Source organism: Coffea arabica, chromosome 9e (genome assembly GCF_036785885.1).
Source record: "Coffea arabica cultivar ET-39 chromosome 9e, Coffea Arabica ET-39 HiFi, whole genome shotgun sequence".
NCBI lineage: Eukaryota > Viridiplantae > Streptophyta > Magnoliopsida > Gentianales > Rubiaceae > Coffea > Coffea arabica.
This window is the reverse complement of record NC_092327.1, coordinates 31,513,603-31,527,874: the sequence shown is the minus strand read 5'-3', so window position 1 is coordinate 31,527,874 and position 14,272 is coordinate 31,513,603. Positions and strand designations below refer to the sequence as shown.

At 34.0% G+C, this 14,272-nt stretch overlaps 2 protein-coding genes across 2 annotated transcripts; both read right to left on the bottom strand.

Annotated features, from left to right (window-relative positions):
* Positions 1-636: 636 nt before the first annotated feature.
* On the bottom strand, positions 637-4,407 carry LOC113709463 (dihydroceramide fatty acyl 2-hydroxylase FAH1-like). The gene is made up of 7 exons (XM_027232232.2): positions 3,947-4,407; positions 2,972-3,030; positions 2,721-2,813; positions 2,173-2,369; positions 1,785-1,890; positions 1,143-1,289; positions 637-1,024 (listed from the first exon to the last, which is right to left on the bottom strand). Exons 2-7 carry the CDS (start codon positions 3,020-3,022, stop codon positions 908-910), a joined length of 711 nt encoding a protein of 236 aa, XP_027088033.2. The 5' UTR covers positions 3,023-3,030; positions 3,947-4,407; the 3' UTR covers positions 637-907.
* A 3,138-nt stretch (positions 4,408-7,545) lies between these two features.
* On the bottom strand, positions 7,546-9,596 carry LOC113709873 (uncharacterized). The gene has a single exon (XM_072066246.1). The coding sequence runs from the start codon at positions 9,129-9,131 to the stop codon at positions 7,776-7,778; it is 1,356 nt and encodes a 451-aa protein (XP_071922347.1). The 5' UTR covers positions 9,132-9,596; the 3' UTR covers positions 7,546-7,775.
* Between the last annotated feature and the right edge of the window lie 4,676 nt (positions 9,597-14,272).

Below are 14,272 nucleotides of genomic sequence, written 5' to 3'. Positions count from 1 at the left end.
TAAAATCTTATGTCATTTCAGGAAAAAAAAAAACTAGGAGTTATGTAAAAACAATAAAAAGAAAAAGAACAAGATAGGAGACGACGAAGATAAATGACCTGAATTTTTGTTCTCTCAACTATATATTTTGGTGTCATTTTCCTTACTTTCTCTTCTTTTTTTTTTTATTTATTTTCCAAATGGACCTGACGACATTTTCATTGCAAAATTGCCCCTCAACAAACAACATTTGATATATTGCACCAGCCAAAAAGCTTGGAACCAAATTGGCGCTAGCAAAAAGTTTTAGGGATTAATGGTGTATTTAACAATGTAGCACTGTTTGATCTCAATTCAATGTCAATAGACCCTAGAACTATCTCCAAATTGTCTATGAAAGAAGAGAAAAATACAAATAGACAAAAAAAAAAATAAAGGTTTTAACAGCTGCAATGGTTCGAAAAAATTATGCTTCCCAAATTGGTGAAAAATGGATAAATTTATATGCAAAACAGTACATCGTCCAAGATGTTTTGCTGGTTGTTGATGGAGCAGATTCCTGTGGTCACATTGCAAGACATGTAATTTGATGGTTCTACAGTTAGAGGATTTTATAAAGTACCCCTAGACAACCTTAAACTATTTCTAGAAGTAAAATTGGGATGAACAAACTTTCTTGAGATTTGTTGTACACTCTAAATTCTCTCTTTAATACTATAGTTCTACTATTATTTACGCAAAGGTTAAAATCAGACAAAATAAGTAGAATATACCACTACAAGAAGCCTAGTATTTGCTCCAACATAATAGCCTAGGCATGCATTCCATGTCAAAGCTAGGTCTAGGATCCATTCAAGAAACTCCAGCACCTGAGAATACATACATGCATGTATATATCAACTATTTCCTCCAGAATTATTACATCATTTCACCTAAGCTTTTTGCCTGATTTGGGTGGAAGTGTTCCAAAAACCCTATCCCAAAAGGTTGAAGTGATTCCAAATCCCTTGTCCTGAATTCTGAAATGATGGTTCATGTGGTATCTCTGTGATCACGCAAAAAAAAAAGAAAAACTTAGAAATTTTATGATCTTTAGGCTTGTTTGAGTAATTTACAGTTGAAAAAAAAAAGAAAAAGAGAATTTTCTCTGAGTAATTATCTACCTTCATTTTACTAGAGACTCCTTGCAATGGCTTTCCATGGTGCAGGTAGTAATGAGTGCAATCATACATAACATATCCCAACAAGCCACCTCCAAGTAGAGCCGGGGCATACAGTGTTGGTGTTAGGAGCTTAATCAGGTTCCAGAACTGAATTTACATAGAACCAAAAGAACGGTAAATGAGTTAGGAAAACCTCAGAAAATTTTCATAGGTACAACAAAATTTTGCTAAAGAAAATAGCCAAATAAAATTTGGCTTTAATTTATTAGTTGTTGAATGTTTGTTTTTAGCATAAAAGTTAACCCCAAAGCAAAGGCGGTTAAAGTATTTCTACCAAAAAAAGACGTTTAAGGTATAGAGATTTTGAATCTAAATCATGGAGGCAGAAGCTAATTTACCAATGATATTAAACTACCAGTGAGACATAAGCCAAATACATTTCCATTACCAGATTATGTTTTGATCTTTTGTCTGATAAATTCAAGGCCGGAATTCAATTTGAAATTTATCTAATTCTAAGGATTGTCATGATCTGCTTAAAACTAAAATGACCATATTGTATTGTTAAATTCTTAATGTTGAAAGCTCAGATGCCACGTTTGAAACCAGTCTTTACAGTCTACAAACGAAAATGGTACTTACTGGCACAAGCAAGATTGCAGTTGCAGCAGGAGGAAAAACAAGTCGATATCCATCCATTGGGTGCTTGTGATGGCATCCATGAAGAAGGTAGTGAATTGTATTTCCCCTGTGTCACAACAATTTTTCATTCCCAGCATCTTTGGATACTTTAACAGCCAAAATAAGACTATTAGTACTTTTGTTACACTTTTGGTGTTATACTTTATAGTACTTCATGGATTTAAGTTATACTTACCGTTAGAGAATATTAAATGAGAGGACACGTATCACTCTACAGCATTATGTAACACTAAAAGTGTAACGGAGGATCCATACTTAAAATGAGTTGAGAAATTCTAACTTAGAGTGTCCCTGCAAGAAACTTTAAGAGGAATCAGTGATAACTTACCAGTATGTTTTGGTTTTAATGTGGAAAAGAAAGCGATGCAGAGTGTACTCCAGCAATGTCCATATAAAGATGCCTGCAGCGATCGTTGCAGCTAACTGATTTGAAGAAATGCCCATATTCACAGATGACTTGACGAACCAGCATACAACAGGAAGCCACACAAGAGGAATCACCCACCAGGTATTAAGTGTTAAAAACTGTTCCAAATTCAATTCAAGGAGCAGAAGGGATTAGAATTCATTTCCAACTTTCATGTTTAATAAGCCTGTGAAATATTACTTTTCATAAAATCAACCTTGACCTGGTTGATGACTTGAAAATGAATCATTGGAGAGCACAATTTTGAGTTGCATGTTCATGATCTTCATAATTTTGCAAGTAAAAGACTTACAATAGATGAATATTATTGTGTACTCAATATTCAATAAGTAATACTTGAACGTGGAACTTCTGAGTTTAAACACCATAGTATCACACTTCTAATGCTTCAAGAATGCGAAAACGTATTAAAATCCACAAATATTGATAGGCCAGATGATGAGTAATACCTCTAGAAGATCATTTTCGAAAAATCGGGGGCTTTCTTTGCAAACAATAGGCTGGTGTACCCATTCCTCATAATCTTCTCCAAGATGGCCGACCTGTGAATTAGAAACACCTGAAGTTGAGACAACTGAAACCGGATGATAAACAAATAAACACAGAAGCTGGACTTGGTTATTAAAAAATCAGGTAATATTATATGCATTATCAACTACAAAGCTTAATGGTTAGAAACTGAAGTCGTACGAAATCTAACCTGGAAAACAAGTGGCTTGTTCAAATCCACAGTGAAGCCTTGTGCGACCATCTTGGCACCTTTAAAAACGAAGTTAGTAACAAATAAAACTCTTAGCCAAGAGAAAAATGAAAGAAAATTCCCATATGACGCTTTGCATGATCATTATGGACCACATTAAGGCAGGGGAAGAAACGAGCATAATACATAATCAAGCACAGAAGAAAAAGGAGGACTCGTAAAGCAATACTTTTCTCTGTTATTTATTCATTTATTTTTCTTTTGGTGGTGAGAACATTGAGGTGCAATAAGGCCACTAATTTGACGTAAATATTATCATACAATCTGAAGTTGAATTCATAATTCTTCGTTTGTATAATCTAACAGCAAGTTAAAGGGATTAAAAAGAAAAGAGTTTACTATGATGCGGAATGTACACAAGGCAGATGCCACTTGACAACAATTCATGGTATGATATCATTTTTGTCATTAAATCTGTTTCTGTGTACATAAGATGATGCATGAATTTTTCACATCATTCACTGGCTTTTGAATAGGTAAGTTTTGTATTACATAATGCGATAAAAATGTCACCATTTCATGCAGGAAGGGAGACAACTAAAACATCGAAAATCCACACATTTGTTTTTCTTTTTCTCCCCCCAGTTAATGTTGGAAAACTATAAGTTTGATTGGAATTTGCTCCTCGAGGATCGCATAGAATGTCTCATACAATGATAATTAACCATAAAACAGTTCATGCAAAATCAAATGATTTATAACATGCAAGGAATTTTAGGAAAATAAACTTTATGAATTTGAATCGGATTAATCCTTTCTGGGGCTGATTACTTGAGGAAGAATTTTGAATACATATGAAATTTAGAGTGAAAAGTTTCATATCTTGAAAAATGGAAACAGAAAGAATATTGAACGATCATCTCAAGAACATGAAACATTTTCCTGTAAATAAATGTATACATGAGGATAACTTACCCAGGACAATGCTAGATTCTCTTGAAGCAATTAAGAATTGAAACCCTCTTTCTTTTCGCTCGAGTGAAAATAAACCAAATTGGGGATATGAAGTTCTTGGTATATTTAGCCTCCGAGGTAAGGGGCGGAGTGGAAAAGGGGAAAATTTGAACTAGTGATGCAAAATCCTTTTACTGAGTTAGTATGCCTACAATAAAACTGAGGATGCCATACATAATTTGTGCTAACGGGATATAAGGAGAACCATACATACAAGGGCATATAGAAGGGAGATGTCTATCAGCGAAATTAATTTCCCTTCATGCTAGAGGCTGAAACTCCTTACAACACCTCAAATTGCTCTCAACTCTTGAAGTGTCAAATTACCCTCAACTTTTGAAGAGAATTAGGCTTTACAGAAATTTTAAGATCGTCTAATGCACTTTAAATTCATATTTAGGCAAATGATATTGAAATTTTCTCTGTAGACATGTACAGGCAAGTTTTAATTTGCACTGTGAAACTTTATGCGAGTTTTCATTTAGCTCCCCAAACTTCAATCTGGGATGCTTTGCTTCTTGAATTCTTGAGTTCATCGTACTTTGGTCTAATTCCTAACTGACTTTATAACCAAATTTAAAAAATAATTAAAATTAAAAATAAATATATAATAGTTAATTAAAAATTATCTAAAATCCTTACAATGAATGCAATTTAAACTAAGAGTGCATGAAATTTTTGTACAACTATATAAATATTAATTCTTATCTAAATTTGTAATTACGCTTGAAAGATGTAGGCATATTTTTCTCTGACATTTAATTTTCAACATTGTTTTCAACAATTGTAGCTATGACTCTTTTCAGGACCCTTGCATATATATTTTTGAAAATATTCAAACTTGCTTCATTGCTTCATTCTTGTGTTTTAACATAGGACGCACTTGATTGAATTTCTTGAAATCAAGATACAAAGCAAAATCTCTAGTAATTTATTGAAACCTTCTATAAAAACTACCTAATGTAAATTTGTTTAGATAATTTTTTAATTCATTAGAAATTAAGAAGTCAAGAATAACATGAATATTTGAAATATTAAATTAGATTATTTTTTTGAACCCAAGAATTCTAACCCTAAAGTCTCTACCTTAACAATTGGACCAAGGCCTCTTGGGCATTTATAAACATGCGTATATAAATATTTAACAGTTTCATATAGGAAACGTACTTGTCCACCCCATAATCTAATAGTATCTTTGCAATTCTTGCTTAAGTTCAATATCCAATCCATAATTATTCTTCCCCTTTTTCGACCAAAGCTAAAACTATCCATCATTATAGCACCAAACGAAACCTTCCAAATTTGCTAAAAGAAAAATAAATACAGTTCTTAAATTTTTAGTATATGATACTCTGAAGTGATTATGACACAATTAAGTCATGAAATATAATTAACATATCAAAATTCATATTTGAAACACTAATTGTTATACCTTTATCTTACGATGTTATAGTTTCTTTGAAATATGTATAGATTCTGAAAAAAGAAATAAAAAGGATATGAAAGTTTTTCCTAAACATAAAAATAAAAAGAAAGCCATTAATAGCAATGTAGATGGAGGCCTATGTAAATATGATGGTAAAATTACTCTATCTTGTTTTCAAAAGATATCCAAATAGCCCATAAGGAAAATGACGGACCATTATTAGCCACACATCAATTTTTAAGCGGATGGGCTACTTTCTCATCCGGTGATACTTATCTCCCTTCTTATCCTCTCTTCCTTTCCCAATTCACACGGTTTCCTACTTTTCGTCTCTAGACTCTTTCAACTTTTCATTTTTTTTTTTTTTGTCATCGTTACTAGAGATTTTTTTAAAGAGGCTACATATTATGACAATTAGTGGGGAGTAAGGTTTAAACCCTTGATCTCGCATCCCACCAAATCTTAAGAACTTAGTGGTGGCCAATAGCCTAAAAGCCGTTGATTAACTTGGTTAACTTTTCGCTCTTCTTGATACTCTCCAATTATATTTTTCAGTCACTCATTCTCCCTTCCCTTCCATCCTTGTACTTCCCTCTCCTCCCCTTCTCTCACCACCACACTATCTTCAAAGTTTTCAATTCTTCTAGAACTTCTTCATGCACCTTACTCCAATCACGCAATTCCTACCTTTTTACCTAACAACATTTGCCTCAATTTCCTTCAAACCATAAATTGAGACGTATAATTGTACATCGAACCAATCTTTGTATCTAACTTCAAACTAAGTTATTCTGTTTTGTTTTGTAACCAATGACCAATTAGAAGGAATTCAAAGATTTTCTAGAAAAAAGAAGATTCTACCAGTGGTTTGTGAGGCAGAATTGTTTCACCAGTGGTTTGTGACGAAACTTTTGTAAATCTAATTGTAGAACCATATTTAATGGCTTAAAACAGACTTCCAATTGGGTTATATTCATTTTTTCAAGATTCATTGTAGTCTACGAATTTGTGATTATTTTCAACGAATGGCAGATAACCATAACCAGTCTCAATCTCCAAGCATGGCATTTTTCTTGTTTAAGCCAGGAAAAGCAAAGGAATTTTAGCAACCGGTAGGTACAACATCAAAGGAATTTTTCTAATTGATTAATTTATTACAAGAGAATTAGTTTCAAAGGCGGTCATTAATATTCTAAAACCTCAAGGGTGAACTTTGAAACTATCAAAAACCTCAAAGGAGGTCTCTAAAATAGTAAAATTATCTTATCATTTACAGGGCTAGGAAGTCAATAAAGGCCACTGCCCTGGAATCAGCCATCTGAAATGTCCTACCAACCATGATAAAGAAACTCCAGAGCCCACTGAATTGCGCACAATCTTCGGAACAAGATTCAACACAAACAAACTATTTCTCTCTTCTTCTTTTTTTCCTTTAATCCTAGCCGTACAAGCAAAACCAACAAACAATAAAGGAGCTAGGACGACACGATATGAAAAATGTCATCCAAAATTGGTAATTTTACGTTAATCACTCATTAGTACACATAAAAAGTTCCCAAAATCACAGCCCATTTGTAGTATGCAATAGAATAAAAGAAATGCCACCTGAATTGAGCACATAAGAAAAGCTAACAAGAGGGCATGAATAGTTGAGTATCAGATACACATATCCTTTAGCGTTCTTGGCAGAACAATGATATAATTGAAACATATCAGACAAGGATGGCAACTCAAGGAAGAAAAGAGTAATATTTTTTGACAAAGAAGAGAATCCACCAATGAGTTACGAGTGTAATGGAGAAGCCTTTCAACCTTATAATGCACCAATGAACCTTGATCTCGGACAAAAACATATAATAACACTGAGGAAACATCCCTGCAGCATCTCATCTTCAGATGCTTGTCATTCTTTATTCTTTTATGCAGAAACACTAGAATGCAGGTGGAGAGCAGAAAGCCGCCACACTAAATTCTGGACCTACAAAATGCCATCTTACCCAACCCAATTCTGTGCAGGTTATCAAAGATAAGACACAAGATGTAGGGCATTAGCCTGATCAATAAGAACCCTTAAACGTTCGGGCAATTACAAGAAAAATCGACTTTTATAGCATCACTCAAAGCAGACTTGTCATTGTAATTCAAGAAATGAGTATCATATATTATATTTGATTGTTGCAGATTTACAGTTCAATGTACAACACTTCAGGTTCAGGACCAACCAAAGGTTGAAGATTCTGTCAAACGTAACCTCATAGAACAAAAACAGAGCTTCACAAGAAGACTCCATTAGGAGCAAATGAAAGATGAGCCAAAATTTATGAAAACGCCAACACTAACAGTCAAGAACACCGAATGTTCCAACTAAGCATTTGGGTTAAAAAACCTGATCACAGGCCAAGTTAAGCATCTAACTAACTTTCCACCAGATTTCTTCAGAAAGCACCAGGACAAGATGAACATCAATGCAGATATCTTGCCTCCAAAAAGTCCAATGAGAACAATTAAACAGAGCATCAAATACCCAGAATTCCCCTTGTTCAAGATTTCCTCCCCTTCCCTGCTAACAACTCCATCGACATCCCCCTCCTCCAGCAGTACACCGGAACTGGAGATGATATTCAATGCCTCTTCCCCTTCACAGCTTCCAATTGAAATGGATGATATATCGCTGCTAGATTTTAGCTCTCCTCCATTCCCATATTCGCTGTCTTGTTCTTCAGATGTCATCACATTTTCCTCTCCAATTGGACTTATTTCACCTTCCAATTTTCCTTCTTCTTTCTTCGCCCTTCTTGATTTTCTTGAAAAGATGTGCTTCATCTTGGTTTTCATCTTGGCTCTGCGTGATTTTCTTTTCTTAACCTCACAGCTGTGCTCCTCTTTATTCTCCAAAACCACCACCTCCGAGTCTGATCCTTGAAGATCCAACTTTCCATCACAACTGAATTCATCAGATTTCTGCTCCTGAGATTGTATATCTTCAAGAAAGGGCTCCAAGAATCTCATCGGCTGAATAATCTCAACTTTGCCAACTGGATCAATCGATCTCTGATCCTGGAAATCAGAACCACCTGACTTATATATCTCCTGTTGCCCCTCTTGGTCCAGAGACACCTTAAACCCTTTATTCTCTCCCTTTTCCTTCCCAATTCTGAGAAATTTCAAAACCATCAATCTCAGCCTCTTCTTTGCCTCAGAACAGGGAATAAACAATCTATAAACATGAATCCCCACATACTCTACAAAGAACAAGAAGAATGCCGACATAGTTAGCCCCAAAGCGAATTTCTTAGTCCCCAACGCCAAAACCACCACAAAAGACATCCTCAAAACCGCCAGTAAAACCCCTTTGAAATTCTCATCCTCCTTTTTAAGCTCATTGACGGATTCTCCACGAGTTTCCTCCACCGTAGTACTCAAAAGGGTCGAAGGCAGAGGCGAAGATGAAGACGATGACGAAGAAGAAAGCTCCGGAGGTGGAGAAGACAAAGGCGACGGCGGAGGGGATGTCAATATCGAAGAATTGGTTTCGTTCTTTCTCATCTTGGACGACTTCTTAAATCTCTGACGATTCCTGACAACTATATCAACCAGGGAAGTTGGGAAACCGGTTTCCACCACCAGCGGTGGTCCGCCGAGACGCCTCTGCGAGTCAAGATGATCAGTTACCAATTGCGAAATCTTGGTATTCTTCACCTTCTTCCACGGAAAAGGCATGATTGGAATCGGGATTGAGAAGAATTCTCTCAGCCCTTTTCACAAACACCTCAAAAGCATTCAATTTGTGCGCTAATTTTCAGAATTACCAGCCAACGAATTCAACCCAGTTGTATTTCTCGACAAAAACCCGTCAAGATTGACAACAAACGAATCTACAAAGATGGGATTTCAAGGTTGAAATCCCCAAATCTTTCTTGGTTTCTTTGTTTTATTTCGATAACATGCATGTTTTCTACAGAAATTCAAGGAAGGGCTCCTGGAAAACAGAGTGATCAAGAACGGCAGAATTTAAAGCGCCTTCCTTTTTGGAAAGGTCACTAAGCAGTCTAATGATTATTTTGCTTTTGGGTTATACAAATTGGAACTGTAGTACAAATCCTAATTGGCGCAGGAATTGGACAAAACGGAGTAAATAAGCGCGTGGGAAACCTGTCCTTAGGAGTTGGACAAAACGGAAGCGCGTGGGAAAGCTGTGTATCAATTGTGATTTGGGTTGTCTGCCGCGTAGTAAATAAACCCGGCCGCGTAGTAAATAAACCCGCGTAGTAAGGATTGACCCGGACACCCCTGTGTTCGACAAAAAAAAAAAAAAAAACCCAGCCTCAGCGGGATCTCAGTGCAATAAAGGGTACCTATAGACTATAGTTCTATACTAATAAACCACTGGGCCAATGGCTCAGTGACCACCAGGGAGGGGCTTAAGTCCCTCCTTAGACACCTTCACCTGCAGTGAAAAAAATCTAAGAGTTGTGTCATAACATTTTCTTGGTCTAGTTGGGTCTGTATACCCACTAGCCCCCTACCACAGCCTCCTTAAGCTTCCCCTCCCCCTAGATTAGGATAGAGTAGGTTATATAAATGTATTTTTGCTGAAAAAAAAAATAGTTCTATACTAATAAACAAATACTAATACATTTAGTTATGAAAAATAATTATTGAATTAGTGGTTGAATGGACCGAGATTTTACTTATTGAACCGACAGATATTTGTCTAGTTTAGAGGTTTGTTTCATATCCAGTCTAATTACCAACTCAGTCCAATTAAGTGGCCGATTCACAAGATTAATTAGAAAAACTACCGAGTTGGACTGGGTTTAATAACTGTTTATAAATATATATTTATATATATCTGTGTGTGTTTGGGGGGGAGGGGGAGCTAGGAAAGCTCCGAAGATTCTATGAAAAATAAAAAATGTCGAAGTAAGTTGTGACCTACAAATAGGAAGATGAGGAGAGTTGGGTCAAAGCAAAAGTCCCTTCAACTCAATAAATATCAACGTCGTGATCAGTTAGGGTTGTATTATTTTGTCAGAAAAGAAAGTGTGAAATTGGTTCCAAATTATATACCATTTTCAGTATTTTACTTCTAATTGAACCCGAGCTAATGTGAAATTTTATATTACTTTTGTTTGCAGCTTAAATCCCACGTAACTTTCTGTATGTTGGCTTATATTATTGCCATATGAAAAGCAGTATTAACACTAGAAAAATTAAAAAAAAATAGCAAATTGAATTCCATCTTCATTTTTTTGGTTCTTGAAGGCGACCAAATATCTATAGAAGGAACCAAAAAATTATGTTGAATGAGTGAATTTTAATATATCCAAATTTAAGTATATAACATAAAACATTCTAAAATGTTTCCATGAGGAAAGGTTCTCGTTTGGATGATCCTTTTTAGGAGTTTCTGTAGAAAAATACATTATAATATATTTTTTTGAAAATATGATGTATGTGAGATAAAAAAAAGTGATTAAAAATATGCAAATGAATATTCTCATGAAAAATTTTAAAAAATATCACAAAAACTACAATCCAAACACGGTAATTTCTACGAAAATTTTTTTTGAAAGTTTTTAATTCTTAGTGTGAACAAAATCAAGTTTTCTAAAACTTGAGGGGGCGGTGGCTGCTTCCTGCCGCTTCGCCTATCCGTCCCTACAAAAACTGCCTTCGGTCATTGTCTGCTCACGTTTAAAATTTCTTCAAATACTTGCACAACTCGTTTAAGCCAATTCAACGTTTGACCGCTTCCACTTCCACTACTACCAACAACTGAGGTAAATGCAAATTTAAATTTTTAATCTAAAATCTAAGGTCAAAATATGAATACTTGGAAAGGCAGCCAATAGAATTTGGATATTAATTGCCGGAAACTTTGAATTCAATTTATTAAAGAAGATTTTATGAAATTTAATTAGTGGATGAAAAGAAATTGAATAAAAGGATAAGGAAAAGAAGATACAAATTTCTTCTTTAAGTGTTAATTGAAAATGGCACCCTCTTATGAGTAATGAACGAAAGTAACGTCAGGCTAAAAAGAAAAAAGGGATAATTTCAGAAACCTCCCTTGAGGTTTCAGAAAATATCACAAAGCTCCCTCCATATTTTTAAAATCTCTCTTACCACCCTTTGAATTGACATTTTGTTAACAATGTCAGTCCCTCCAACCAAAAATATTAATAGAAAATGCATTTTGGAGGAGACAGAGTGTTTTAGTTCCCTTAATACCCTTAAGCTGACCAAAAAAAAATCTACGTAGAAAGTGAGAGGGTCAAAGTGTGAAATGCATGAAAATTGGACTGCAAGTGAGAAAGGTGAATGACCGTTAGGAAGGCAACAGTTAGTTCTGGCTTCCCAGCAGCAATATTAAAAGGCAGAAATAGCTTTAGAAAATGGGCAGATTGAGAGGAAATTGGTACAAGAAAATGACCAGCTATTAAAAAGTATGACATTTTACTCTTATTTATTTGTTTGTGCTATGTTATTTGTACACCTTCTTGGAACTTTAAAACTTTGTAATCAGCAATGTATAATAGAAAAATTATATATTAAACTTTTTTTTGACAAAAACTTCCAAGAAAAACCATTCAAAACCACCCCAGTTTTTTTCAATATATACAAAGTTAGTTTCCTTTCAACTCACCCTTGTTATAAGGGTATTATTATTGGATGTATGCATAAAAAAAATTCGATATTCCAAAGAACATTATCGTAGCCACATATTCTGATTATATGAGTGTAAGGAAGAAAATTGAAAGAAAACTAAAATAAAACAAAAATATTAAAAAAGATATCGAATGGGTAATAATAAGGATCATATTCTCGTTTCTAAACTTGCTATCGATGTTAGATGTCAAAAGACATGGTGTTGATTTCTTTACCCCAACTAAGGATAATAGATTAAGAAATAACTAGTGAACTAAGGCAAGTATGAAACTAAAACAAAGGTGGCCATGGGTAATTTTTTTTAAAAAAAATATTTGGTTATATTAAAAAATTATCAAGACGCTTGCACAATATCAATAATGATTTATACTAAGTGCACATGAAAAGTCAAAACTGTTATGTCTTGGCCCCAAATTCAAGTCAAATTATAAAGTCCAATGTTAAAGGAAAAAATTGAACTAGAAATCAAAACAATTTTTTTTTGTAAATGGACCAATTGTTTCCCGGGCTTTAGGCTATTACATGCTTTCTTTCTCTTTTTTTTTTTTTTTTTGCTTTTCATATGCTAATTAATTGCTAGAGGAAATGAGGTTATTATTTATAATTTATCCATTTTGATAGTGACATGTGACACCACAATCACTTGAGGGGTGGTAAGAGAGATTTTGAAAACGTGGGGGGAGCTTAGTGATATTTCACGGAACCTCAAGGGAGGTTTCTGAAATTATCCCAAGAAAAAAAGCAATTGTTAGCTTTTGTAATTGGATGGAGACGTGGCAAGGTATTCCTATATTATGCAATTCCACTATGCAATTCTAGACGTAATGCCGCTAGAGAAGCAAGAGTCTTAGAACAAGAAAGGAAAGTAAGAATGATACTTTAATTGATAAATAATTATTGGGTCTGTCTAATTGGTGCCTAATAGGCACTCGTTAAAATATATTTTAGGTATCATATTTTTTAATTTGTGAGCTTAATTAGGAAAAGTAAATAAATATAAGAGATGGTAGATAAAATTAAATAGGGTAAATATATAGAAGCAAGGGAAGATAATAATTGTTAGTATGTGTATACATGATAGGTTAGGTGAATTTTAAATACGTTAACGAGACCCATTAGAAAAAACTCATATAATTATATACAAGAAAGCATGTTTGTATCAGGTTATCCAAATCCATTGCAATAATTGTGGTTATAAACATATAAGTTTTCCCTTCTTGATTGGTGATCTAAAAACATACTTTATTTAGATCATCAGAATATGAAGAATAATATGATACTACAAGGAAATTATGATCCTTGTAACTGACTTTATTCAAAACATACTTATAATATACTTAACAAAAATATATTATCACCTTAATAGTTTATTCATAACATACTTATAAAATACTTAATAAAAATTATAAGCCTTACTATAATAGTTTACTATCAGCTTCTGTTGTATTTTGAACATTAACTCTTTGACTTGTTTATCTTACCAACATCTCTTGAGTGTGCTCAATGTTAAGGTTCTTGTTGATTTTTGTTTATTTGAGAATTGATCATGTATCACCCTCAAGTATTCTTTTTAGAAAAAGTTCATGTAAAAATAATCTATCGCGTCATGTTCCTTGGAGAAAAACATATATATATTCTCCCTTTTTTCCCATATTTTTCTCTTTGGTTTGTTTAAATTCTCAGTGGACACTCCTTAATAATCATGTCAAGTATTTTGATAATTTAATGCGAGGGGTGACAATATAGCTTGTGGGCTAAAATTATGATATGTTCTTTTTTATTTTTTTTAATTGTTACAACTCTCATAAATTATATATTGCACGCCTAGAACAGTGGCCAAAACTTGAGTAGATTGGTTCTTCAAAGATTCAATGCTCAAATTGTGCCACACCACTGATGTGATAGTGATGTGACACAATTTGAACTATAGAATTTTTGAAAATTAGATCCAAGAAAAAACGAGTGAATATAATAAATTAGGAGATGGCAAGAAAAACGATAATAAATTAGGAGATGGCAAGAAAAATCAGATAATTTAATGCGAGGGGTGACAATATAGCTTGTGGGCTAAAATTATGATATGTTCTTTTTTATTTTATTTTTTAACCGTTACAACTCTCATGAATTATATATTGCACGCCTAGATATAGTGGCCAAAATTTGAGCAGATCCGTTCTTCAAAAATTCAA

What these genes read in the sequence shown, in the direction of transcription:
- LOC113709463 (XM_027232232.2), bottom strand. Translation starts at nt 3,022, where the DNA reads ATGGTCGCACAAGGCTTCACTGTGGATTTGAACAAGCCACTTGTTTTC. An exon ending in ACAAGCCACTTGTTTTCCAG is followed by an intron (nt 2,814 to 2,971) that starts GTTAGATTTCGT and finishes TCTAATTCACAG; the next exon opens with GTCGGCCATCTTGGAGAAGA. An exon ending in ATTAAAACCAAAACATACTG is followed by an intron (nt 1,891 to 2,172) that starts GTAAGTTATCAC and finishes GTTGTGACACAG; the next exon opens with GGGAAATACAATTCACTACC.
- LOC113709873 (XM_072066246.1), bottom strand. Translation starts at nt 9,131, where the DNA reads ATGCCTTTTCCGTGGAAGAAGGTGAAGAATACCAAGATTTCGCAATTG.